Consider the following 22,256-nt stretch of genomic DNA (forward strand, 5'->3'; position numbering starts at 1 on the left):
CGCGAGTTTTGGGCAGTAGAGTAGCACTTGTTGTTTGTCATTTCTCTGATCATAAATGCAGACAGAGTTTTATGTTTATGTAATGTTTATGTAAAAAGACAGTATAAGTGATTATAATCCGTAATTATGTCCCCACTGGATGCAACAAATGCCTCGTTTATAATGGGTTTTGTGGGAGAAAAATACTATATACATATTCATTATATTAATAAATTGTATATTTAATTTGATATTTTAATAGCGAACACCCTTGTAATTCGCTTCAACCTTTTCGAATTTATGAATGATTATTTTAAGTTCAAGTGTGTGTAGGGATTTGGAAACAAGCAGAGTACAGCTGTTTCTAAAGCATGCAGTGCCATCTGCTGTTCAAAACTAAGCTCAGAATCGACTCAAGAAAGAATCGCGATGCATTCGGAAAATCTCAGAATCAATGCTGAATCATTTCTCGATTCGCGATGCATCGATTTATTTTGCCAGCCCTAATGACGTCGTGAATATGCTAATTAGCGTATGACGTCATCTAGCGACATTTACCGACTTTTCAAGCGTGCTTTAGCTACTTTCAGTTGAAAGAAGTTGGCAACACTGTCTGGTTCAAACGAAGCGAACCTCAGCGCCGTTTCCTTTACGTTATATTAGTTTATAATGCGTTAGCATTGTTGTTTTTTTTCAATATCATAAGTGTAGCTAGACAGACAGACAGACAGACAGACAGACAGATAGATAGATTCACAAACTGTAAGTATAAAGTACTTGCAAATTTTCAAATGATTTTTTCCAAGTTATTTTATGTTTATTTTGGAAATGGATCTTTACTATCCCCAATCAGGCTTATTATTTTGCATTTTGGGCTCATTTTGACCACAAAGTATGTGCTTTCTGCAAATGTAATTGAGCAAATGTAATTGTTTAGTTTATTATTTTTTTACATTATTCATATCAGAGTGGCGGCGGAAGTTTCAGTGTGCAAAACAATCCCACAACTTTATCATGCCTTGTTATAAAGTGCACACAAACAGTATTACTTTGTTTTAACATGTATAGTTAGTATGTGACTAGCTTGAAACCATTATCTCTTTTGGTAATCGATGATAATAGCGCTCTGCTCTCATCCAAATTCTTCATGGCTACAGTAGCGGCGCGTGACTAGTAATCAGTATAGCTCCCAGCGCCCTCTGCTGGTGAGAGTAATCGTTTTGTTTTGAACGTGCCATAAAACGGGGACATTTCCAGGGACAGCTCCAGTCCGGGACAGGACACCAAAAGCTGGGACTGTCCCCGGAAAATGGGGACGTCTGGTCACCCTAAGATAGATAGATAGATGGTTTCAAGAAAAATATGAAGCAGCACAACTGTTTTCAACATTACTAAGAAGAAATTCTTCTTAAGCACCAAAAGAGCATGTTAGTATGGTTTCTGCCTTGATGAGCATAATACACATCTTTCAAAAACTTTAGAACTATAGTGTAGATACAGTTTATTCATTATTTGATTGACTGATTCATTCATTTTCTACTTGCATGCTGCATATAGATCTGCTTTTGAATCAGGGTAAGATGATTCTACTAACTCTTTGTACATTTCTTTTGCAGTATATATGCAATTTTGTCTATAAATATTTATCCTTTTCTCTCCCTCCCCCAGCCACCCCTGGTCCGGAAGTGGAGGAGGCCAGACGTATAGCAGAGAAAGGAAAGCCCATACTGGGAGAACACAGCAAGTTAGAGGTTATTATAGAGGAGAGCATGGCTTTCAAGGTATACGCACAGGTCAAATGTATACATACAGGAACAAACTAGGGAAGCCGTAGGAGGACATGGATTATTATTATTTTTCTTTCTTGTTTTCTCATATCACGACTTAATTGTCTTGTAATCTTGACATAATAAAAGTTGTTTTCTTGTGATGTCCGACCCGTTATCTAACTGTAGACTAACCAAATGAAATAATAAAATACACAAACATCATACATTACTTTTGTTTTTGAGTAAATAAAGCAGTAATGATGTCATCAAATCACAAATCTATTTTGATCAGAAGCTGTCCTACATGTAATGGTCAGATGGTCAGCCTATCCTACAGGACTAATGAACATGACAAATTATGTAATATAATTTTATTTCAAATGATTAAGGAAAATAAAGTGGGTTGAATAAAAGGAGCTAGAATAGTTATCTTCTACGTATATCTGAAGGCACTCCATCTGCACTGGTGTTGAATGCTCTGTTGTTAAACAGATGTTAATTATGTTAAAAAAAGATGTTAAAAATGTTAATTACACAAATAAAAATGTTTAGCATACGGTCTCTGGAAAAAAATGAGCAGTGATTGATTAGACTATATTTATTCATTTATTGTATTGACTTTATTATTAAGTGAAGCAAACGTTTTGTTGAAATATCCATAACAGTCAACAAGTTGCGATAATGAGAAAGCAACTTTTGTTATGTCAGGATCAAATGAAAAAAAAAAAAAGATAAATAATAATAATCCAAGGCCGCTTAGGGCTTTTGTAACATATACATTAACTGATGCCCAATTTAGTCCGTCTCATGCAGGCAGAAACCGTATAAGCTGTGATTCCTTCCCTCATAGGTCCGACAGGGAATGGCCCCTAATGGAGTCTTAGATGCGGTAGTAGACCACTTGCCTCAGTGTGAAGTGTGTGTTGGGTTTGCCCTAAACCTCAGCCTTTAAACAATCTCTGACTGAATCACACCTAAATGCATGAAGATTGCAGAGGATTCAATTAAATCTCATTTCCTCATCACAAATCTCAACTTTCTGTTTTCATTTGTTTATTATTTGAAAGCTTTAAAACTAAAGCTTTATACACAACCTACAGTAACCAGTTTTCAATTAAACAAAATGTTAATTTCGCTGAACAAGAACTGAGCATGAACAGTTCTTTAGCACAAATTATTCAAGAATACTGTCAATATTACAAACAGTGTGCCGACTTACTGAATGCTGTTTAATGGATATATTTCTCAATCACTGAGCTCCACTGTGGTGTACATATGTGTTTAGAATACAGTAGACCGCCTATTGAAGGATACCAATCTTGCTGACGTAATTGGCACACACTCCTGGAGAGAACAGTTCATCGAGGCTGTAACAGTCAGTGCAGGTAGAATCAAATCATTTCAATGTTTATGCGTGTTTCTATACATGTGAAATGATTTATGCTGTGTTTGTGTGCATAAAAACTCGTAAGAGATTCTTTTGGGTGATGGTCATGTTTTATTTATACCTTTCTCTTTTACTCACATTTCTTTCAGGAGAAGGTGATGAGGAAGGAGGGGAGCCTCAGCAACCATCGTGCTGTGATTATTTCATGCATGCAGTTACAGTGTTCTGGAAGATTCTGTTTGCGTTCATTCCACCCACAGAATACTGGAATGGTTGGGTTTGCTTTATTGTGTCCATTCTGGTCATTGGGCTGCTAACCGCCGTCATTGGAGATTTGGCATCTCATTTCGGCTGCACGGTGGGCCTCCGTGACACAGTCACTGCTGTAGTGTTCGTTGCCTTAGGAACCTCCATACCAGGTAAATCTTTATCATAGCTTGTGTGTCTGATTATATGACAAAAGCAACCAACTATCCTCTCCCCTTCCTCTTTTTAGATACATTTGCAAGTAAGGTCGCTGCTAAACAGGATCAGTATGCAGATGCTTCGGTTGGAAATGTAACTGGTAGCAACGCTGTTAATGTTTTCCTGGGGATTGGTGTGGCCTGGTCCATTTCAGCCATTTACTGGGAGGTCAAAGGTCAGGTGTTTCAAGTAGATCCCGGCTCCCTTGCATTCTCTGTCACACTCTTCACCATCTTCGCCTTCATCATCATCGGTGTGCTGATGCTACGACGGCAGCCATCGGTGGGCGGAGAGCTGGGCGGGCCCAAAACGCTAAAGGTTCTGACTTCACTATTGTTCCTTGGTTTGTGGCTTCTCTACATCACATTCTCCAGCCTAGAGGCCTACTGCCACATCACCGGCTTCTGAGGACAGACAGAGAAAGACAAAACAACCAGACTCAAATACAGATAAACACTTACACTAATGGCATTCAGATGAAATGAGTTATGGGAGAATTGAGCTATGAGAGAAATGCACAATGTACTGTATATTCCATGGTAATATGTACATAAAGTAGATATCACATTCTGTATAAACAAACATACCTGAAATGACTGCACTGCTGTACAGCTGTTGTTCGGCTTCAAAGCACATTAGTGGTATTATGAACTTTTGACACCACCAGACCCGCAGTGGCATGGAGGACTTTTAACAAACCGCAAGATGTAGCACTTTTTTGACAGATGTCTGATATGTCATTTTATATGCTGACTCATGACCAGTAATTGATGTTCCTGTGAAGAGATGCTAGCCCTCTCTCTGAGAGAAAAGGCACTTATGGCTCTCCATAGAAAGGACCAAAAACTCATTGACAAGTGAAACTGAACTTATTTTGCCAGTTTCACTTAAGGATCATGTCAGACATTTTGGGACCTACCTTGTAAAGCTGATAAAATAAAGAAAGTATGTGATAATTATCATTATCATAATTCACATTAATATATTTACTCAGACAGATAATGAGTATGTTGTAGGCTGTCACTTCAGCATTTAAATTTAAGTAAAATCATTTATAAATTGAAATGTATGTTCTTATTGTGCTCTTGGTATTCTGATTGGAACATGTTGCTTTTAGAAATGAAAAATGAAATTACAGTTACAATTATTTTGCTGTAATGTAGTAATGATCCCAGCAACACATTCCTTGAATCGTTCTCATTCACTTATAATTCCCTTCATTAAAGTCTATCCCTTTCTAATAGACTAATTCTTTCTCCTTTTTTATATACAGTAAACAGCAACAATGCACACTTTGAAGAATTTTCGAGGTGCGTAAATGCTTTAGTTACTTTTCCAGAGGAGGATGTAAGAATTATGAATGTTGTAAAATTACTACTAACTACACATAATAATGTGGGCATTATATCAAAACTCCAGCGGCTCACAATAGAGGAAAAATATAGATGATCTTTGTTGTAATTTGTGAGTGAGACGCTTAGACGTGTGGTCTCCAACCACCGGGTCGCGACCCACTACCGGGCCGTGCAGTGTTGCCAACTAATTTTCAGGGGAAGTTGCTAAAGTAAGGTTGATATGTTGCTAAAAGCTGCTAAATGATGTTGTGATGACATTGCGTGATGACGTCATTACATAATCACGATGCAAAATTGTGTCAAATCTCAGCAAAAACATATATATATTTTATATATGTTAATTTAGATTTGTTCGTAGCAATATAAATGCATAATATAATATTAAAATATAAATAACTATTTTTAAATCCTTTGCATTATCGAAAACGTACACATTTTTGAACGATTACAATTTGTTTTATACTTTAAAGCAGTTTATTAGTAGTTAGTTAGTCATGTTAAATAAGTAAATGAAAGATCTTTTCTGCTCTGAGCTGTCACATATTTAGGGGTTAAATGGATCGATCCTTAATACGTACGGATGAGACCCTACCGTTCGTGATTCGCAGATTAATTTCACGTTCAAGCTATTTTAAACCACAAGAATAAGAAACGAAAGAGAGCTCAATTCGATACTCACGCGTTGTTCTCGCACACATTCAAAGCGCGCACAAGCATATAGCCTACCCCAACCCTAAACCTACCCTTACAGTAAGATAAATACAGTGTTGGCAGCATAATCTGATAGGTAGCATTATTCGCCAGAACACCGGGAGCGAATATGAAATGAATGGCGCCAGCATGAGTTTCAAGGCAACAGAGTTCACTGCGTACTTTATTTCAAAAGACATAGACCTGTACATAGCAAAACTTAATAGATCAAGCATAACAGATCCATATAATGCCCCCGTGGTGCTTTTAACGTGTAGCCTATCGATAAAGGCACGGATAGATTTCCTGACCTGCAGTATCCTGATATCTACAACTAACGTTACCTAATCAACTTTCCCTCCTAACGTTACTCCGGAGACTCATAGATATAATATGGGCTGCTTTTGCGCGTTGTTCTCGCACACAATCAAAGCGCGCACAAGCATATAGAGCTCCGGACGTCACGTGGCAGGCAGGGAAGCCGGGAGCGAATATGAAATGAATGGCTCCAGCATGAGTTTCAAGGCAACAGAGTTCACTGCGTACTTTAATTCAAAAGACATAGACCTGTACATAGCAAAACTTAATAGATTAAGCATAACAGATCCCCTATAATGCCCCCGTGGTGCTTTTAACGTGTAGCCTATCAATAAAGGAACGTATAGATTTCCTGACCTGCAGTATCCTGATATCTACAACTAACGTACCTAATCAACTTTCCCTCCTAACGTTACTCCGGAGACTTTGTGTTTTACGAATAAGAGTAAGAGAATAAGACTACAAGGTTAAGAAGCTTACTTAAATGTAAAATGTGTTTTCTCTATTTTGCAATAAAAGACGGCTTCCCTTACTGATCACGTCTCGGGTAGATTGCATGTTTTCTTGCACGGCGGGATGTTGGACTCATGAGAAATAATCACGTAACGTTAGTTTGTATTTGCCAAAACGGATTAACTGAAGTCAAAACACGGATGGAATTGACGGTAGCGCGAGCGCCGCTTAATTGTGAAGCGGGAGCGACCAGCCAGCAGAGGATTCTGCAGCCTTCCTCAAACAGTTATGTTCAGGATTTTCTGATTTGCTTAACGAATACTGTGTGAGGGGGCAAGAAACGGGCCAAGGGAGGTCACGCACGGGACACATAAATTAAGCCCAATATACCCGTGGGACGTCCCGGCTAATACGGGACGGTTGGCAACCCTAGCTTTCCCCTGCCTTAATGTTTAACGGCGGTTGGTATCCAGCGTAATTGGTGCATTACCGCCACCATCTGCTCCGGAGTGTGGATCAGACAACAGGTTCACAGACTAATACACCCAAATTCCCTCCTTCTCCCCCAAGCATACAAATCCACACACTTCATCCTTATTCTACTATATAATAATAATAATTTTAACCTTCCTCAATACCCCTATAACTCTTCATACTCTATTAAAAACCCCTGTGTCCCTTAAGAAATCCATAAGAATTCTAGTCTGTGCCCTATGTTGTGTGCTCAATAGCCCTTTTAATGTCATGTCCTGAACCTCTATCTCTCTCAACTTATTCCTCATCAACTCTCTCTGAACCTCATACCTGCTGCACCTCAAGACCACATGCTCCACTGACTCCTCTTCCTGGCAAACCTCACACAATCCAGTATCATGTTTTCCTATTAACTTGAGTGTTTTATTTAATAAACAATGTCCCAATCTTAACCTAGATATGACTGTTTCCTCTCTGCGATTTCCACTACCAATCACTGAACATTTAACATCCCTCTGGATTTGATATAAATGCCTTCCTTTCCCCTCTCTATCCCACCTCTCTTGCCACATTTGATTTATTGTCTTCCATATCACACTTTTAACCTCTGCTTTACTGATACTTACTTGCATTTCTATGTTTCCTTTTGTTAACGCCATTTTAGCTAATTTATCTGCCATTTCATTTCCCCTTATCCCTACATGCCCTGGTACCCATAAAAATGTTATCTGCCTTCCTTGGTTATATATTCTTGTAACTGACTGTAGGGCTGCAAACAGTATATCTTGCCGGCTTTTTGAATAGAATGACCTTATACTTGCTAAAACTGATGATGAATCTGAACAAACCAAAACGTTATGCTGCCCTGTCTTTTCCACCCATCGTACAGCAATTAATACTGCCAGCATTTCCACTGTATAAACTCCTAACATATTAGGTGTTCGTTCTTCTATTAATTCCAACTCCTTTACTTGGAAGCACCACACTCAATCCTGTTACTTCCGTCTTTCCTGTGGCTTCACCGCTGAATGGCAGTTTAGAACGCGATGACTTTGCCCTCCCTCTAACACATACCAATCTACCTCAGGCCAAACTAACTTCCAGGGAGCCGTCTCTGGATTCTGGATAGTGCAACTTATCCTCAAATTAAAAACTCCTAATTCTTTAGCTGAGTCATTTCCAATCCTACCAAAGTTCTCATTTAGCCTTTTCCCATATTCCCAGCTCTCCTGTAACATTGCCTTAGTAGGATGTGAATCATTATGCCCTTGTAAACCTGCCCAATAATTTACCATCAACTGCTTCCTTCTTAATTCTAAAGGACATTCTCCTATTTCTACCTGTAATGCTGACACTGCGGTAGTTTTAAAAGCTCCACAACACAGCCTCAAGGCCTGTAGTGCAATCACTGGATTCCAACTTCTGTATATAGATGGCTATTCTGTTACATAAAGTAACACGTGGGTGTAAATGGAACATGTTTGAACGCACAAATATAGGAAATACAAATGAATTAAGTTGTTCTCGACCAGCAGGGGCCAGCAGAGAACTATCGTTTTCATGCACACAGCAACGCAAAGGCTGCTGGGTAATGATCACGGGCAAACATGGCAGCCACCCTACCAAGGATCTTGTCCTTCGGTAAAAATACGAAGGCTTTGCTCAGTGGCTTGAGGTTGTCTGCAGTTCCAGCCCAGCAATACAGTGTTGAAGTTTCTATTTATGGAGAAAACATTACTCACACGGGATAGGTGAGGCTCAGTTTTAAAGCACGTCTGTTTGTCTCTATTAGCATTTGTTGTGAGAGTAGACGGTCAGGTCTTGTGAAATGAATCTGTATTAATAGCAGTACTGTTAGTTTGTGCATGTAGAGGCAGCTGAGTGATGAAGGATGCTGCTGCCTCTGTCAGTGTCACGGTGAACCGGATGATTCCGTTTGCTGCTTGCTTTTGTTGCAGGTCTATAACGAAAATGATGTGAGAAGGGCTAGATTCATCGGCAGACAAAAAGAGGTCTCTAAACTATTTCAACACTGCATTGGGTGCACTAGAAGATAACCTTATTTAAATTAAAATTAACTAAAATATTGCCGTAGATTGTTCACTCATTGATCTTTTCATATTTGATGCAGGTGAATGAGAACTTTGCAATCAGCTTGGTTGCTGAGGAACCAGTGACATACGTAGAGTCAAGAGTGGTGTCCTGTGATGGAGGCGGAGGGGCTATCGGCCACCCCAGAGTTTACATCAACTTGGTGAACAAGTCTTTTCTATAAGAACAGCTAATACAATTCAAAAGATGAGAAAGGTAGATTATACCTTAGCAGCAGAAATTCATAATAAGCAATATTTCCCATTGGGTTGTAATTCCAGGAGGCATCTAAAATAAATTAACTGTTTTCAAAATGAATGATGTGCAACCCAAGATCACATGATCATAAATGGCAGAATGTCTAACGCTTCACGACATTGTCATTGGGCTTTAAATATTTTTTTCTTGCTTATCCGAAAAAATAATCAGATCTGTGACTCAAAAACAAAACAATATAATGCGCTGAACCACTATAATACTATATAATAGCCTAATATTATATAGTTAATATAACTATATTAACTATATAATTATAGTTAATTATATATTTTAATTAACTATATAATTCCCCCCCCACCGCGTCCAGCCGGTCCGCAAGAAAATGTTCTAAACGTAACCGGTCCGTGGTGTAAAAAAGGTTGGAGACCCCTGGCTTAGACGATTCGGTGTTTTTAATGAATCGGTTAAGTGAGAGATTCAACGGTTTAATGTTGTGTCCTGCAGAGATTAGGCTTGTTTGAGATGAGCAAAATCTGCGCAGAACCGATCACCGGTGATCACCGCGAGATGCATGCCGGTTAGAAAAGTGTCCGATTTACGTCCGACTTGCTCTGATGTCATGCTGACGTGTGTCGGATTGTGCAGTCGAGCGCAGTTGCTCTCCACCGACTGCGCTGATCAAAAGCATGATGGGAAACGACTGACTGACGTCACAGCTTAATGCTCATTGGTTCTTCCTGTAACGTGTGTACTGCTAGGCATCTTTGGTTTCCTTTTTTTGTGTAATTTAAATGGTAAATTGTGCCTTTTTATCGTTTGAGTCACTTATCAAAAGTTGCTAAAAGCTGCCAAATAAATTTTTAAAAATAGCTAAATTTGTTGCTAGGTGCTTTTGGAAGAAAAGGTTGCTAGAGTAGTCTGAAAAGTTGCTAAATTTAGCAACAAAATTGCTAAGTTGGCAACATTGGGGCCGTGGAAGAATTGCGCGTCGCAAGAACGTTCTGGGAAAAATGTGTTGACACTGTTATTTATTGCGTGTTAATGATTGTTCTTATTATTCAGTATTTTCGTTTTATGCCGCTTGAATCAATGAATGAATCTTGTGAGTGAGCTGAGCTGATTCAAAATATACGAACTACTGGAATGAATGAAAAAAACCAGTAGAAAGCGCGCCTTTAGTTTGAGTTACATCAGTGAGAGCCAATCACGTTCAAGCATTAAAGACACCGCCCCTTCTTGAAAGAGAGAAGTCGACTAGGCCGCGCTCGCTCAGCCGGTAGGTTACGGGGATGCTTCAGGGCCAAGAGCGTGAGGAGCATGATATAAGAGAACAAGCGAGAGCGCTATTCTGCTTTGCATGCGAACGTTTTTAATCGGTTAGAGGTAGTAGCGATTATCAGATTTGTATCAGCTTGTATTTATTAGCTGTTTCTCCTGTCGGCCAAGGTTTGTTTGAAGCACCTTTAATCAACCGGAAGAAGAAGACGTCCACGCGCCCTCACACGGAACCGAGGACGTCGAGTTATTCAGTAAGTCCGCGTGCAGCACACGGTGTTTATTGTGTATTATCCAAAGTCGTTTCTCGTCTCATGTGTTTATAACCCTTGTACGAGAGCTCGGGTTTTACTGGTCGTGCCAGTTGACGGATCATTGTGTTTCGGTAGGTGTGTCGTTTGATTAAAAAACGTGCCAAACAAAGAGCGGCCTGCGTTTCTGGCGCACTTATTAATGGCGTTAATCTTGTTTATTGGCTAACAGTCTAACCGCTTGCTACATTCTCAAGCATTTCATGCTTGTAAACCCTTGTCGTAGTGTCTGGTGTGGATTTGGTTGTCTGAGTCTTGTTGATAAACATGATTGAACAGTCCATCATGGCCGTAGCTCGACAGTTGAGGCGACTGGTGTTACAGAGGAAAGTGAAACTAAAACAATGCTTGAGGAAAAGCGTGTGTTAACTTTTTATAGTAATGTTCTAACAGATCTCATATCTTCAGTTTTGACCGATTTGGAAACATCCACGTGACGTGAAAAGGGACCAGCTGACCGCGAGTAGCGATGTTTTTAGCACGCGATTTGTACGACATAACGTTACTCGACCAACGTACTTTCATTCGCGCTGCTTGATCAACACGACCTTATTATAGTTAGACAATGAGAAACTCTAATTGACAGGGATGATTAACCTTAACAGAACCAGGGATAGTAATCTTATATACACTGCAATTTAATTGCATTATATAATGCCTAAAGTTCAGCCAAAAATAAAAGCTGTCATTTACTCAGCCTCATGTTATTTTGCATAACTATAATATAATATATTTTGAAGAATCTTGCTATTCAGTTTTGGTGACCATTGACTTTTTATTGTATAGACAAAGAAGAAAAGAGAGATTTTTCAGAAGATCATCTTTTGTGTTCTGCTGAAGAAAGGCATACAGATTTGAAATTGCATGAGGGTGAGTGAATTTAATAAAATGACCGTTTTCATTTTTGGTGGATTGTCCCTTTAACAGGTTGTATGATCTTTTGTAATTAGAAATGAAATTTTTATAGCATCTCCCCTGACCTCCAGAGACCCCCAGTGGTCCTTAACTCCCTGGTTAAAATCTGATTTGTAAGCCTTTGTTTTTGTTTTTTTTTGCAAAGAAAATGTGTAATCATTTGAGTATCATCAAATTTGTGGAATCAGTTATTGTGCATCAATACATTAGCAGATTTAAAATTGAAGGGTTAGTTCACCCAAAAATTAAAATTCTGTCATTAATTACTCACCCTCATGTCGTTTCAAACCCGTAAGACCTTCGTTCATCTTCGGAACACAAATTAAGATATTTTTGATGGAAGCTGAGTGCTGTCTGACCCTCCCATAGACAGCAATGCAACTGAAATGTTCCCATGTCCAGAAACGTAGCAAGGAGATCTGTAAAATAATCCATGTGACATCAGGGGTTACGGTTGAACAACTTATGTCACATGGATTATTTTACAGATCTCCTTGCTACGTTTCTGGACATGGGAACATTTCAGTTGCATTGCTGTCTATGGGTCCATTTTTGGGTGAACTAACCCTTTAAGCTCTGCCCATTTTTTAAACTTTAATTTAATTAATTTCTTTACCTTTGTCCATACTACAGGTGCAAGATGTCTTACTCATCTCGAAGTTCCTCTCGTGCCACTGACTGTAAGGTCTATGTCGGTGACCTTGGCAATGGTGCAGCCAAAGGTGAGCTGGAGCGAGCCTTCAGTTACTATGGACCGTTGCGGAGTGTGTGGGTGGCCCGGAACCCTCCAGGTTTCGCCTTCGTAGAGTATGAGGATACCAGGGATGCAGAGGATGCCGTAAAGGGGATGGATGGAAAGTGAGTCAACTTGAGTTCTACCTGCCTACATTTGCCATGATGCTACTGCAGCACATTTAACCCCCTGACCTCTTCAGGGAGCTCAGACCCGCAGGGGTGAGTGTCGGCGGTTTTCACTGTTCTTTTTCCGCTCACAAAGGCCCCAACTTATGTGGTATTATTCTGGATGCAGAATAATTGTAGTGTGTTTGAGTTCAGTTGTTTTTCTTAGTATATCTGAAGTTAGCCTGAATCTCTGTGAAGTGTGTGGCTCTGAAAAAAACAAGGGGGGACACATATGAGTGCACCTTTGTTTGGCATAGAGAAACGAATAACCTTCTAATCTATAAAATCCTAGGGTGCTTTGTGGAGCCCGCGTGAGAGTTGAGATGTCTAATGGTATGTCCAGAAAGTCCCGTTATGGCCGTCCCAGCCGCAGACAGTTTGACCCCAACGACCGCTGTTACCAGTGTGGGGAATCTGGTCATTATGCCTACGACTGTTATCGTTTCAGCAAGAGGCGTAGTCGACGCAGCAGGTACTTTAATCAACCTTTTTATTGTTGCTACCTGACCCTGTTGTATTATTGATAATCTTTCATTTTGTTTTTGTTTCTTTTTAGGTCAGGCTCCCGCTCTCGGTCCAGATCTCGTGGCCGGCGCTACCGCTCTCGTAGCCGTAGCAATGAAAGGCAAGTCCTCTCACTGCTCCAGCTGTTTGGGAAGATTTACAGTCTAGATACGTCAATCTGATTTCATTACTTTTAAGAAAAAAATATTGTATCTCCACTCTTTCTCAGAAGGGACCGTTCACCTTCATACTCAAAACGCAGAAGCAGGTATGCTGTGTTATCAGTCCACAGTCCTGTTTCTACCAACTCTAATTGCAATATGTCTGCTTACTGCTTTGATTTGCCACGGCACTTTTGCAGAAGCAATCTTTCTGTAGGACCCCTTGCCTTTCTAAATTGTCTTTGATCTCTGGGCTGTTTTTTTTTTTCTTAAACTTCACCTTTGTGTTCAAGGTCAGGTTCTCCGGCCCGCTCTAGATCCAGAACCCCTGTGCGGCGCTCGCGTTCACCTGTACGCAGGTCGAAAAGCCCTGTCCGAAGGTCCAGATCCAGAACACCTGTCCGTAGAGACAGGTACTCAGTTTACTCATGCTAATTTATTTCAGATTTACATGCATGAAATGAGATGTACTGGTGTTGTACTTCTGAATTGTTTGTTTTTATATTTGTAGTCGCTCTCGCTCCCGTTCACGATCTGGTTCTAGACAGAGGCAACGTAGTGTGTCCAGATCTCGCTCTCGGTCTCGTTCGGTCAGTCACAAGAAAGACGGGTAAATGCAAATTCACACAATAGCACATTTCAGTTGTCGTTCTTGTAGAAAACCAGCAGATTCTGACACTTTGTTTTGTCTTAGTCATTCCAGGTCTGCCAGCCCAAGGAGAAGTCCAACACCGGATGCTGACTGATCTGAATACTGATGCTTCACCCCCATTCCCCACCTTTGCCTCAGGGCTAAAATACATTTTTATCTCCCCATGATTTCAATACTGGTTCTACTGTAGCTACAAAGCTATTTCTTCTCCCTCCCCACATTTTAATGAAAGCTCCTTGTAAAAACATCACCATTTCCCTTACCTTTTACGTATCCCCCTTTTTTCTCCTCCCTCCTTCAGACTTGTAAAAAAAATTTTTTTTTTAAGAGCTCCATTGTTTTAATTTCAGTCTTGAGCCAGTGTCCTGTGGTCAGTGATTTGTGGGTAAGGTGGTGAATGAGCTGTTGTGGTTTAGTCAGTGTATTATATGAGCTGAAGAGTATGCTGTGATTTGTTTGTAGAGGTTTTTTTTTTCTTTTTGCATTGAAAATGGCAATGATCTTTTTAATAAAGCTTTACAAACCCAACTGTTTCAGTGCAAAATGTTTACTGATCTGAGTTTTCTTAATTCATTTTTAGGGTTATTTCTAGTTTAAATGGAAAAATAGTGACATTTTCAACCAGTTGAACTTTAATATACTATTAATATACTTTCAGTATTCTATACTAGCAGTTTGTATCGATTTGTAATTGGCATATTTGTTTTTATTACTGACTGTTTACATGTCTTCAGAAGTTGTTTGGTATTTTTACTTAGCCTAGTGTCAAGTTTGTGCTGTGCCAATTGGCATGCAGAGTTGTAAAATTTCATCAACTTTTTGTTTAAACCATATTTTCAGCAAAATAATTATATAGTTATATCATTATTGTGACATGAAATTTTGGTCATATCGCCCACCACTAATTTGACCTCGTATCAAATTGTCCACCAAAGACCATTTATGTAGAATTGTATTGCTATTATGGGGAAACATTCTATAGAGATGTAGACAGACTGAAGCAGTTTAAATTTTATAGGTGGACGGAAACCAAATATAGACCAAATATTTTGTATAGTTATGTCCTTTCGCTTGTAACATCAGCTATATCAAAACCATTTTTAGACAACACGAGAAATGTGTGAAGGAGACATTTAAAACCCAACAGGGATTTTTGAGTACCCTCCTTGTTAACATTGCCTGCATGTTGGTTCAGTCTAGAGAAAAATAAACAAAAGAGGCATTGCATAATACGGTTTACACTATTATATTATAATACACTAGTAAAGCTGCTAGCCTAAAGGCATTTGGTGGACCAGACGGATTCGAACACGACTACGAAGCCCTAAAATAGTGTCTAGCTAGTCTTCTCAACAGGCGTGGAAGCGCAGCCATTCCCAAGATTCTTTTTCCTCTCGCGTTCCCGCCTCCTCCTGCGGGTTGCCGTAGCTGCAGCAGTAGTGTGTTCCATTAGAACATTTTATTTGAGACAACATGGCTGCTGCGGCAGGCCATTATTACGGCGACGGAGGCAGAGCTACAAAAAGACAGAAAACGGACAGCGACGGAATGGCCACGGTACTTTCACTTTATTCAGTTTATTGCATTTCCACGCGTGTGGCGCTAGATTTTAATCTTTCTCGTGAAACGCGTTTTTCTTTCATTCAGTACGTGATGCTATAAGGCTAGCTTGTAGCCAACGCTAGTTCGTATGTTTAGTTAGGAGAAATAATTATTCGATTGCGGAGGATATGATAAGTACTAGCCACAAGATGAGATATAATTCGCAGCATCTAATACATCTGTGGCTCGGCTAGGAGTGCTTTACTCAATGCTCATTCATTGTTCTGTTCAGTCAGATCAGCCTATGATGTAAAGCGTTCATGCTGTATGTTACAGACTTTCACTCAATTAACTGAATGAAAAATGTGGTAAAGTGCTCGAGAAAACTCGAAAGAACGAGAATTTGTCAGTTTTCGTGCGAAACACGAATTTGAACAGAAAACTCTGAATCCGATGCTAATTAGATCCGTTTTACTAGCCTGAACCTTTATTTACTACAGTACAGTATACTAAATTTTGCATAATTTTGGCGAATATAGTGAAACAAATGAATAAGTATCTTATATATACTGAACAAAATTATAAACGTAACACTTTTGTTTTTGCCCCCATTTTTCATGAGCTGAACTCAAAGATCTAAGACTTTTTCTATGTACACAAAAGGCCTATTTCTCTAAAATATTGTTCACAAATCTGTCTAAATCTGTGTTAGTGAGCACTTCTCCTTTGCCGAGATAATCCATCCACCTCACAGGTGACAAAAGTGTTGCGTTTATAATTTTGTTCAGTGTATTTGCTTTAAACATTCAGAAGGATTCTGGCTCTACATTTATTGTTTGATTTAACCTTTCACTCTTCCTTTTGTATGTTCAGGAGGGCTATGACGACCCGCACAAGACCTTGCCCTCGCTTGTGGTACATGTAAGGGGGCTTATTGACGGCATCGCAGAGGCTGACTTGGTGGAGGCGCTACAGGAGTTTGGCACCATAAGGTAATGCAGTGGTTCCCAACCCTGGTCCTGGAGGCACCCCAACACTGCACGTTTTGCATGTCTCCTTAATCAAACACACCTGATTCAGGTCATCATCTCATTAGTAGAGACTCCAAGACCTGAAACTGGAGTGTCAGAGAAAGGAGACATGCAAAATGTGCAGTGTTGGGGTGCCTCAAGGACCAGGGTTGAGAACCACTGAGGTAATGTACACGGAGGAAAGGAATCGTCCCTATGCCATATGGCGTCCTCAATCATTGTGGTGCTCATGTAATTAAATCATTTAAAGTCATCCTTTGGCCTTCTTGGAAGTTGGAAGCTAAGCCCCCCGGTTGAGAACCACTGCTTGAAATGAAAACTAATTTAATAGTTGATTGTAAAAATATTAAATAAAAGCCCAACAGAAGTAATGTCTTCTCTGGTATTAAAGTGTAAGTTTGGCAATTATGTAAGAAGTTAACAATTTGCTATTCATTGGTGTGCATTTTGCACTATTTCTAGAGAATTGTTATTGAAAGTCTGTGTATATATGCATCTGTCTTTCAGTTATGTTGTGTTGATGCCAAAGAAGCGTCAGGCACTGGTGGAGTTTGAGGACACGAGCGGCTCCGGTAACGCAGTGACGTATGCTAACAATAATCAAATCTACATCGCTGGCCGGCCGTCTTACATCAATTACTCTACCAGTCAGAAAATCTCACGGCCCAGCAACTCTGATGATACACGGAGCGTCAACAATGTACTGCTCCTTACCATCATGAACCCCATCTATCCCATTACCACGGTAAGTTGTTTCGATAACACCCATGATGGTGTAGCTCAGTAGACTCTATTGCCTAGCTGTCTACGATTGCATTTGAGCTTGTCCTCATCCTTGTCTCCGTTGTTATTACATTGTCATTTCTTCTCTATAGGATGTTCTCTACACCATATGTAATAACTGCGGACCTGTGCAAAGGATTGTGATCTTCAGGAAAAATGGAGTTCAAGCCATGGTCGAATATCCTTGAACAAAGTCTTCTCTAATGTGGTTTAAAGATTTCTGCACAGTGTATGGGTCTTATCACAAGAACAAAGCTTAAACCCTGTCAAAGTGTAGTTTACACTGCATGCTCTTGTTTACAATCAAAATATTGTTCTCCTTGACTTTTGGTCACATTTGACTCGGTCCAGACTGCACAGAGAGCCAAAGCATCTCTCAACGGAGCTGACATCTACTCGGGCTGCTGCACCCTTAAAATTGAGTATGCCAAGGTTAGTACTCCAAAACATTATGCGTATGATTCTGTATAGTGCCCTCTGCAGGCCTGGAGTCAATATGGCTAATTAAGTCATTCTGTTACAGGTGCACTTAATAATTTTGCCTTCATTATAAAGTCTACATCACTGATGCTCAATCAGGAGGCTTCTGAGGGAGCCTCAACATGGCTTAATATTATTTACATTTGTTTTAAAAGTGAGTTTTAGACCTGTAAAATTTATGCAAGTTGATACAACCTTACAACAGTGTGTGCATAATGTAGTTATTCCAAGCTCTAAAGTTTTATTGGTTAGAAATTGTGAGTAAAACATGAAAATCCTTATTCCTCCTTCAAAATACTCATTCAAGTCATATGACACAAATGTTGATGACATTAGTGCATTGGAGTTGTGAATGATCATAATTCATCTTGAATTTCCATAATAATAAGAGTGGCTGCAAGTCACACTGTGACTAATGGCTGTGCATATTTGTTTTTAAATGGTTATGACTACATATTACCCTGATTACTAATGAAAGCTCACTTTCTATTGTATAGCCAACCCGTCTCAACGTCTTCAAAAACGATCAGGATACTTGGGACTACACCAACCCCAATCTGAGTGGCCAAGGTACCGTACAGCTCATGCACGCTGTCTGTGCTTCTTATAGTTTATGGGGATGGGTGTGTGGACAAGCCTCCTAAAGTGATGTCTTGGGAAGCTATATAGGAGATAATTTCCCAAGAATGTCACTTCAGTGATGCTGCTTCATTCTTGTGTTCCTTCTGTTTGGATTACAATACAAATATTTACACAGTTGTAGTTGCATATAGACGTTTTTACGTGGACACGCATTCTTGCACATACACACACACAAAAAAAAAAAAACATTCGTTCATTTAAACCAAAAACATGCACTTGAGATGGCCTGATTGTCATGATGGCAGAAGCACAAATCCTTCTTAGCTCATATAGACATAGACTCGTCTGTTGCGCATGTCACCTGTTTCGTGTTAGAGCACAAGTGTTTCTCATATACACAAAAATCCTTAGAAGCAGACACTCTTTCACCTGTACTCACTAAGCTTGACACTGCATCTAGCATATTACATGATGGAGATTTTATTTTTTTGCTTTGCAATAGGGACAGGGTGCAGAATATTGGAGCTGAACTGCACAGTTTAGCTCCAATCTCAGTTAAATACTGAATCAGCTAATATTTAGGAGCACTAGAAATTATTGGATGTGTGTGTTGGGCAAATTGAAGTTAGACCTCTACAGGACGTATGCCCTCCAGGAGCAGGATTTGACACCCCAGCAATAGGGCAAGTATTGAACAAGGTCATAGAGCCAGGCTTTATGTAAGAGACAGGTAGATTTATGAATGTAAAGATTCACAATGGTCCAAGCAAAATTTAATGGATCACTCAAGAACCAATTTTACCCAGATTGAATCTACTGTTCTATTGTAGATTTTGCATTCAGAATGCTTTGTCTTTTTTTTTTCCAAGACTATAATTGTTTGTCTTTAGCCAGAGTTTATGTAAATGCTCTGCATTGTAGGAACAAATTCACCTTTGAACATGTTTGTAAATCTTCAAATAATGTGAATTTTTATTTTATTTTATTTTATTTTTTTAAACTCCAGAGCTCTATTGAGGTGCAGTGGTTCATATTCAGTGTTCTCCACTTTTTCCTTATGCAAAATGTCTATGTATCAGGTCTCTCAGGGTAAAACTGCTAAGCTTTTTTACTCCTGAGTTGCTATACATTAAGCTTCTGTGCTTGAACTAGCTGCTGAGCACATTTTACATCCAACAAAACATTTCCATGTACTTAAGTTTCTCTGCAAGACACACTCGCAGCAATTCAACAGGCCACATGGAACAGTGAAACGGAACTCACAACAACTTTAAACGCTTCAAAGATGGCAAATTCACTCGTATTGAAGTCACACGGATTTAAAAAAAAAAAAAACACTCAAGATATCCTTCCACTCAGCTAACATCTCCATTCTCTACAAAGGTGGTGGACATCTGTCTGAGTTAATGACACATTTTAAGGGAATGGGTCTAATCTCTTTGGATAATACATTACAGCCAATCACTGGAGACCTTCGCACATCAACATCGACTGATCAAGCAGCAAACACATGAAGCAAAGTGGTACAGATACACAGAACAACAGAGAAGAATTACACAGATATTTTCTTCTCATGCCCTGCCTAATGTCGTCATGTTTCTTGGGTGTTTGGGCTACTTTTGCTCTCGCTTCTCTCCTCTTTCCTGAGAACATCATGCGAACATGAAAAGCTGACATAACAGTGAAAACACACCAGATCAGGATTGCTACAACACAGGCGCCATGGTCAGAGACTGCCATGACAACATGCCAAACTGACATTGCTATGACAACACACCAACAAACAAATTGTTTGAGATTTATGCAGAGATCAGCGAGTCGACATTATCATCACAACACAAGCCAAGATTGCTCCAACACAGCGGCGGTGGTCTTGTTGCGCGCAGCATGACAAGTTGAGATCGTCACTACTTGCCGAACAAAGAGCAGACATTTGTCTATACATAACTAACAGAGATGACATCGACTTCACACCGTGACACATCCGAAACCGCATGATTACAGCTCTGACATCAACATGAGATTGTCGCAAACACATCTTGCTAAACCAGCTTGCTAAAAATAGTGAAATGCACCAGACGAGACACTATGGGTGACATTAGCAGCAATACACCACCATAACACATGGGAAGGACTGCAGCTGCCCACTGATCACACAGTCAGATCCTCCGCTCTCCCTACCCAAGCCCTGTCTCTTTTTGGACTGAAGTGCTTTCTATCTCTCATTTCTCCATCCCTCCTTCTCCACCTCTTCCTCTCTGTGTTGAATCTGTTTTATTCATTGGGCACGGCTGACCGTGTTCTGATCCCTGTGTTACGCCCCCTGTGTGACGCAGGTGTGGATTAGTCTGACCGCTGGTGGGGCATCTCTTCTAAACTCGACACCGTCTGCTATCCACCTTTACTACTACGGTAAGCACCGATGTGCCTGGAACACACCAAAAACGCATGCACCGGACTGGGAGAAATATCCTAAGGAACTGAATGAAAACGAAATCATCAGGAGTAGGGCGACTGGTAAAGAACATCACACTTCCACCATGATGCCTGCTGCATTTGTTGTTTTGTTTGTTTGTTTGTTGGTCTTTAAATGGGCATATAGCACACTGCTTGTCCTGGCTGGGTCAGCTGGAACTTTGTTGGTAAGATATGTTATGCCCTTTTGGCATGAAGTGAAGACCCTTGAATAACACTAAATAAAGAATCCTGTCTTTTTTTCCTTTATGAGTGGATATATGTAGCTTTCTTTTTTTCCTTTCAGACTCTTTCAGTCTAGATGCTGTGGCATAAGTGACTGATATTTTTAATGTTGTCTTTCATCTTTAGCAGGTAACATTTCCTGTGACAGTGAAAACTCAGAATACTCCTAGTTTAACTGATCAAGCACTTTTTTTTTAAAAAGTTGACATGGAATGAAAATTTACTCTTTCTATCTTCGAAATGCATGTTATTAATCTTCAGAACAATTCATCTGTGCATATGTTGATTTATTTTTTTGTTTTTGATCATGTAAGTTTTAATCAAAACGTCATAATTCTGTCTTCCGTTAAAATGACACACTTCTCTTTGACGTATACCAGGCTTCTCCAATCATTCAGTCTACTTAAATCCCGCCCCTTCCTTATGATTGACTGCAAGTTTTTATTTAGATCTACCTTTATCCAATCAATAACTGATAGACTGAACCAATTCCTGCTCTTTGTTTTTTCTTTTAGTTAATCTGTTTTACTCGGAAGAAAAGATCTGTTGTTATTTTCGTTATATGATGACTTTTAAAATTTAACTCTAAAAAGACCCACCACCTTTTTAATCCGCAGCCTTGTTCATTTGTCTAGCTTGAGTCAACATGAAATCAAAATTGAATCCCATTTACTTTTCTAATTAACTTTTCTTGGCTTTTTTTCCAGATTTATTGGTGCACATTATTCCAAATGCACATTTTATTTCCATGTAAAATATACAGGTGCATCTCAATAAATTAGAATGTCGTGGAAAAGTTCATTTATTTCAGTAATTCAACTCAAATTGTGAAACTTGTGTATTAAATAAATTCAATGCACACAGACTGAAGTAGTTTAAGTCTTTGGTTCTTTTAATTGTGATGATTTTGGCTCACATTTAACAAAAACCCACCAATTCACTATCTCAACAAATTAGAATATGGTGACATGCCAATCAGCTAATCAACTCAAAACACCTGCAAAAGTTTCCTGAGCCTTCAAAATGGTCTCTCAGTTTGGTTCACTAGGCTACACAATCATGGGGAAGACTGCTGATCTGACAGTTGTCCAGAAGACAATCATTGACACCCTTCACAAGGAGGGTAAGCCACAAACATTCATTGCCAAAGAAGCTGGCTGGTCACAGAGTGCTGTATCCAAGCATGTTAACAGAAAGTTGAGTGGAAGGAAAAAGTG

General features: G+C 39.6%; 4 protein-coding genes and 1 pseudogene across 8 annotated transcripts in view; 4 read left to right on the forward strand and 1 right to left on the reverse strand.

The window, feature by feature from the left end:
• LOC107693442 (sodium/calcium exchanger 2-like) overlaps positions 1-4,526 on the forward strand; it is a 24,768-nt gene extending 20,242 nt beyond the window's left edge. The window contains exons 10-15 of the mRNA XM_016492833.1: positions 1,537-1,554; positions 1,648-1,760; positions 2,599-2,664; positions 3,034-3,133; positions 3,285-3,554; positions 3,632-4,526. Coding sequence (XP_016348319.1) covers positions 1,537-1,554; positions 1,648-1,760; positions 2,599-2,664; positions 3,034-3,133; positions 3,285-3,554; positions 3,632-4,008 — 944 coding nt within the window. The 3' untranslated portion in view covers positions 4,009-4,526. The remainder of the gene's footprint in view (positions 1-1,536; positions 1,555-1,647; positions 1,761-2,598; positions 2,665-3,033; positions 3,134-3,284; positions 3,555-3,631) is intronic.
• Positions 4,527-8,407: 3,881 nt separating this feature from the next.
• On the forward strand, positions 8,408-9,181 carry LOC107693433 (NADH dehydrogenase [ubiquinone] iron-sulfur protein 6, mitochondrial-like; annotated as a pseudogene).
• A 1,267-nt stretch (positions 9,182-10,448) lies between these two features.
• On the forward strand, positions 10,449-14,449 carry LOC107693444 (serine/arginine-rich splicing factor 7-like). Of its 4 annotated transcripts, none has more exons than XM_016492836.1 (8): positions 10,449-10,729; positions 12,335-12,559; positions 12,897-13,076; positions 13,161-13,229; positions 13,338-13,376; positions 13,563-13,682; positions 13,781-13,879; positions 13,964-14,449. In XM_016492836.1, exons 2-8 carry the CDS (start codon positions 12,342-12,344, stop codon positions 14,013-14,015), a joined length of 777 nt encoding a protein of 258 aa, XP_016348322.1. In that variant the 5' UTR covers positions 10,449-10,729; positions 12,335-12,341; the 3' UTR covers positions 14,016-14,449. The 4 variants fall into 4 exon arrangements, with proteins under 4 accessions (XP_016348322.1, XP_016348325.1, XP_016348324.1 ...); XM_016492839.1 differs by having other exon boundaries at positions 13,787-13,879; XM_016492838.1 differs by lacking the exon at positions 10,449-10,729 and adding an exon at positions 10,778-10,860.
• Positions 14,450-15,294: 845 nt separating this feature from the next.
• LOC107693443 (heterogeneous nuclear ribonucleoprotein L-like) overlaps positions 15,295-22,256 on the forward strand; it is a 13,011-nt gene continuing 6,049 nt past the window's right edge. For both annotated transcript variants that reach the window (XM_016492834.1, XM_016492835.1), the window contains exons 1-6: positions 15,295-15,478; positions 16,337-16,455; positions 17,002-17,239; positions 17,370-17,455; positions 17,613-17,709; positions 18,255-18,327. In XM_016492834.1, the coding sequence (XP_016348320.1) occupies positions 15,395-15,478; positions 16,337-16,455; positions 17,002-17,239; positions 17,370-17,455; positions 17,613-17,709; positions 18,255-18,327 (697 nt within the window). In that variant the 5' untranslated portion in view covers positions 15,295-15,394. The remainder of the gene's footprint in view (positions 15,479-16,336; positions 16,456-17,001; positions 17,240-17,369; positions 17,456-17,612; positions 17,710-18,254; positions 18,328-22,256) is intronic.
• The window catches only part of LOC107693430 (kaptin-like), a 16,107-nt gene continuing 13,327 nt past the window's right edge, over positions 19,477-22,256 (reverse strand). Inside the window, exon 11 of the mRNA XM_016492823.1 lies at positions 19,477-19,487. The gene's annotated coding sequence lies outside the window, so the exon portion shown is untranslated. The remainder of the gene's footprint in view (positions 19,488-22,256) is intronic.

Source organism: Sinocyclocheilus anshuiensis, unplaced genomic scaffold (assembly GCF_001515605.1).
Source record: "Sinocyclocheilus anshuiensis isolate Anshui unplaced genomic scaffold, SAMN03320099.WGS_v1.1 scaffold1296, whole genome shotgun sequence".
Taxonomy (NCBI): Eukaryota; Metazoa; Chordata; class Actinopteri; order Cypriniformes; family Cyprinidae; genus Sinocyclocheilus; species Sinocyclocheilus anshuiensis.

Bases quoted from the DNA above. Each gene is read 5' to 3' on its own strand.
- LOC107693444 (XM_016492836.1), top strand. From the start codon at position 12,342: ATGTCTTACTCATCTCGAAGTTCCTCTCGTGCCACTGACTGTAAGGTC. The intron at 13,230-13,337 runs GCAAGTCCTCTC...ACTCTTTCTCAG, and splicing joins CGTAGCCGTAGCAATGAAAG to AAGGGACCGTTCACCTTCAT. The intron at 13,683-13,780 runs GTACTCAGTTTA...TTATATTTGTAG, and splicing joins ACACCTGTCCGTAGAGACAG to TCGCTCTCGCTCCCGTTCAC.